The 4,121-nt window shown below is 35.5% G+C and overlaps 1 protein-coding gene across 2 annotated transcripts; it reads left to right on the forward strand.

Moving 5' to 3' along the window:
- Positions 848–3,988, forward strand: LOC107645994 (pectin acetylesterase 12). Of its 2 annotated transcripts, XM_021103958.1 has the most exons (12): positions 848–1,175; positions 1,242–1,324; positions 1,393–1,522; positions 1,602–1,675; positions 1,760–1,846; positions 2,104–2,228; positions 2,301–2,361; positions 2,515–2,568; positions 3,198–3,275; positions 3,458–3,563; positions 3,649–3,794; positions 3,869–3,988. In XM_021103958.1, the coding sequence occupies exons 1-12, from the start codon at positions 971–973 to the stop codon at positions 3,977–3,979; spliced, it is 1,260 nt and encodes a 419-aa protein (XP_020959617.1). In that variant the 5' UTR covers positions 848–970; the 3' UTR covers positions 3,980–3,988. The 2 variants fall into 2 exon arrangements, with proteins under 2 accessions (XP_020959617.1, XP_016205648.1); XM_016350162.2 differs by lacking the exon at positions 1,242–1,324 and having other exon boundaries at positions 929–1,175.

Consider the following 4,121-nt stretch of genomic DNA (forward strand, 5'->3'; position numbering starts at 1 on the left):
GAATTTATATTATATAATATAATTAATTTAACTCTTCGCGTATCGCATGGTCTTGATCTAGTCATTACAATTCCTCCTCAACATTTTGGCACCACAATAAGCATTTTATTTGCTGTGTGACGATGAGCAATTTGGGTAGTTGAGAGCAACTAACATGTGGTTTAATGGCGTCCATGCAAAATGGGATGGAATTAATCAGTATAATTATGATTGGGAGAATGAAGCAGTTGAGTTGATGAGTGAAGAAGCTACGTGTAGGCACAACACATACTAAATAAAGTGAAACTCAAATCAATAATCAAGGGAATTATATCAGATATAGTTGTTGCGTATACTGAACGTAACGTAGTTCACTGCTTCGTTGGGTTTTTGGCTACATCACATTCGCAGCGGTGCCGCTGGTGGGGTCGTGTTGTTTCATATATTAATCAATAATATCATCATCATTATTATTATTAGGTGATTATTACTTTTAACTATTAATAATCACCTTCCTATTAAGGTTAAACCTAGTGGTTGATGTCAAGTGAAATGAAAAGAAGCGACCCATCTCGTTGAATTCAAGATTTGAATGCGGTAGTACGATCGAGGACTTGGCCATTCTATTCAATTCAAGCACCGATCAGCGCCACCGCTTTCCCCGTGTCTTACCAAAAGTAGCAACCGCCTAACCCTTAATATTTCACTTTCCAATTCCACCACATTTCTTCTCAAACACACCCTACAAGTTTTTAACTGTATTATCTATATATGAATACATCTTCACGTCAGTAACTATCATCATTTACATTATTTTTCTCATAGGTTTCTTTCTTTAGTTTGAATTCAATTAAATACTAATATAGTTACATAACTTGTTTAAATAATAGAGCGAAGGATCGTAGAGAGCTTGGGTGACACGAATGGTATATATAAACCGTTGAGTTAACTTAGAAAACTCTCTTAGATTCCAAACGTGTCCGGTGCTCCAATGGGGAAACTTTTCTGGCTTGCCATTGCGATTGCGATAGGACTTGTTTTAAGCAACTGGGTTCATGGCTTTCAAGGATATGAATATCACCACTTGAATGAAACAGAACCCTCATTGCTGGAGGCTCATGAATCATCTTTGTTTCAGAGCAATACTCTCTTCGTGGGACTCACCCTTATTCATACTGCAGCTGCCAAAGGAGCAGGTACACTTTCCACAATTTTTCTTTCTTTGTATGCATGCTAACACATACAACAACTGCGTCTGGCAGTGTGCTTGGATGGATCTTTACCTGCTTATCATTTGCATCGGGGTTATGGATCAGGAGCAAACAGCTGGCTTATTAATTTAGAGGTTTCACTTCATTCATCTTTCTAATTCTTCTGCTAAGTTACATGAATTTACCGATTGTGTTTGTGCAGGGAGGTGGATGGTGTAACAGCATTAGAACATGTGTTTATCGCAAGAGAACACGGCGTGGATCATCCACATTTATGGAAAAGGAGATTCCTTTTACGGGAATACTGAGCAACAAAGCTGAAGAAAACCCAGGTCACCATTTAATTCAACTCAACCGCTCAAACTTTTTTGTATTAGCAGTGTAATCTGTTGCACTTGCACGTGGCTGCAGATTTTTTCAATTGGAACAGAGTAAAGATTCGTTATTGTGATGGAGCATCATTTACCGGTGATAGTGAAGACAAGGTAGTGTTTGATATACCAAGTGCATGTTTGTTTGCTTTATCTTGATTTAACAATAGCTCACTTGAAATTCATGTACTATCTCAGACAGCAGACCTACAATTCAGAGGACAGAGGATTTGGGCAGCCGCAATAGAAGATTTGATGTCCCAGGGAATGCGCTTTGCCGAGCAGGTTGTACTTGATATTAGAAAGAAATCATTGACCAACACAAATGCTAAATTGTCTTTAACAAATAAATTTTAATAATTCATTTGTACAAATTCTAAAAAATATAAATGCAAACTGTATTAATTTATGTGTCTCTGTAAATATAAGTGCAAATTATTGCTGACCAGGACAAAAATGCTAATATTTACACTATTAGTTAAATATTGTTTCTTTCCATGTTATGTAACACTATAAGTCTATAACTAACTAATTTGGTTCAGGCTCTTCTCTCCGGATGCTCTGCTGGTGGCTTGGCTACTATCATACACTGCGACGAATTTCGCAACCTCTTTCCTAGGACCACCAGAGTGAAGTGTCTTAGTGATGCCGGATTGTTTCTTGATGCGTAAGTAATTGTTGTAGTAGTTTCCTGCTTTTAATGGCGTTTCCACCATGCTTAATTATTTTTTTATTACAGAATTGATATATCTGGTGGCCATACCCTCAGAAATTTCTACACCGGTGTCGTAGGATTGCAGGTATCACATTAGCTATGTGGAGACCAATGTATATGTACTATAGCATGAAAGCATAATGTGTTAAGAAATCACAATCTTAATCATTGTTCTTTTGTGAATTCAACTTGGAAAACCTTTCTTCAATGACAATTGTGATATGTTAAATGTTTTCAGGGAGCACAGAAGAATTTGCCCGAGATATGTACTAATCATCTTGACCCCACATCGGTAACTGTTGTTTTTCTTTTTCTCTTACCAATAGTTACTTAGACATATTGGTTTTCGTTGAGTTAATACTTAATTTAGTCTCCCAAATATAAGGTTAGATTTAAAATAACTCCTAAAATTATAATTGATTCCGTTTGAATTCTAAAATTTACAATAGCAACTCGCGTTAGTTTTTGAACTAATCTTTGTCAATGTCATGTTAATTTTACACATTAATTTGTCACAATTTAGATTCTTCGCCTAGATTTTATATGATTGAGACCTACTAGAGCACTTAGAAATTTAATTGGCTTCTCAACATTCTCATGAAAACAATAATAACAAGTTCAATTTGTGAAATTTGGGAGTAGCTGTCTAGCTTATATGGACTCTAATAAATCTCATCATATAAAACCGGGACGAGAAATTCAAATCACAGCAAATTAGTGTACTAAATCAAACGCCATTAATAAAGATCAATTCAGCAATTAATTTGAATTACGATGATAAATTTTGAAGGACCAATTTGGGGCAACTGAAATTTTAAGGCTCAATTTGAGTCCAACCTCAAATTTCAAGAAACAAATTAAATATTAACTCGTTTTTCATTTGAAGGATTATGCTGAGTCTGTGTTCAATTGCTTTTTAAGTGCTTCTTCCCCCAGAACTTGATTGCGAGTGTTAGAACCCCGCTATTCATTCTCAATGCTGCTTATGATTCATGGCAGGTAAATCATATAATATCTATCTTTAAAGTTACTATTCATGAATTTGTTTATATGTGAAGATGATAACTGAGTTTGATGGTTTGATATATTTGATTCCACTGCTTAATATAAAAACATCTTTATATGGGTAATTACCTTAAATTAATTCTAGAAAGATCCATGCGTATATATATTTTGATCAGATCCAATCGAGTATAGCGCCTCCATCAGCAGATCCACATGGATATTGGCATGATTGCAGATTAAACTATGCTAAATGTACTACATCACAGATCCAATTTCTTCAAGGTGATCGATATAAATATATTTACGAGAGAGAGAGAGATAGGTTGAGACTTGAGAGTTTGATTAAGAGTTTTGAGTGCGTATACAGGATTCAGGATTCACATGCTGAACATTATAAAAGAGTTCTCAAGATCATACAAGAATGGATTGTTCATCAATTCATGTTTCTCTCACTGCCAATCTGAGAGGCAGGACACATGGTTCGCTGAAAATTCTCCAATCGTGAAGAACAAGGTGAGAACCGAATCTAACAGTAATACATTGAGCTTATCATTAATTAATTAATTAATTAGCACGCATGGATGCAGGTAATTGCTGTGGCTGTTGGAGATTGGTATTTCGACCGCGCAGGTGTGAAGGTGATTGATTGTCCTTACCCTTGTGATAATACCTGTCACCATCTCGTATTCAGATCATGACCCCAATTTCATTCTCATCATCTACATCAATTCAATTCTTGCCCAAATATTAATCAGCCAACAACATGTACCACATGATATAGATAGATACATTCACTATTTGGAAGTCAATTTTAATAAGTCCTAAATACTTTATATATAT

This window comes from Arachis ipaensis, chromosome B06 (genome assembly GCF_000816755.2).
Source record: "Arachis ipaensis cultivar K30076 chromosome B06, Araip1.1, whole genome shotgun sequence".
Classification (NCBI taxonomy): Eukaryota; Viridiplantae; Streptophyta; class Magnoliopsida; order Fabales; family Fabaceae; genus Arachis; species Arachis ipaensis.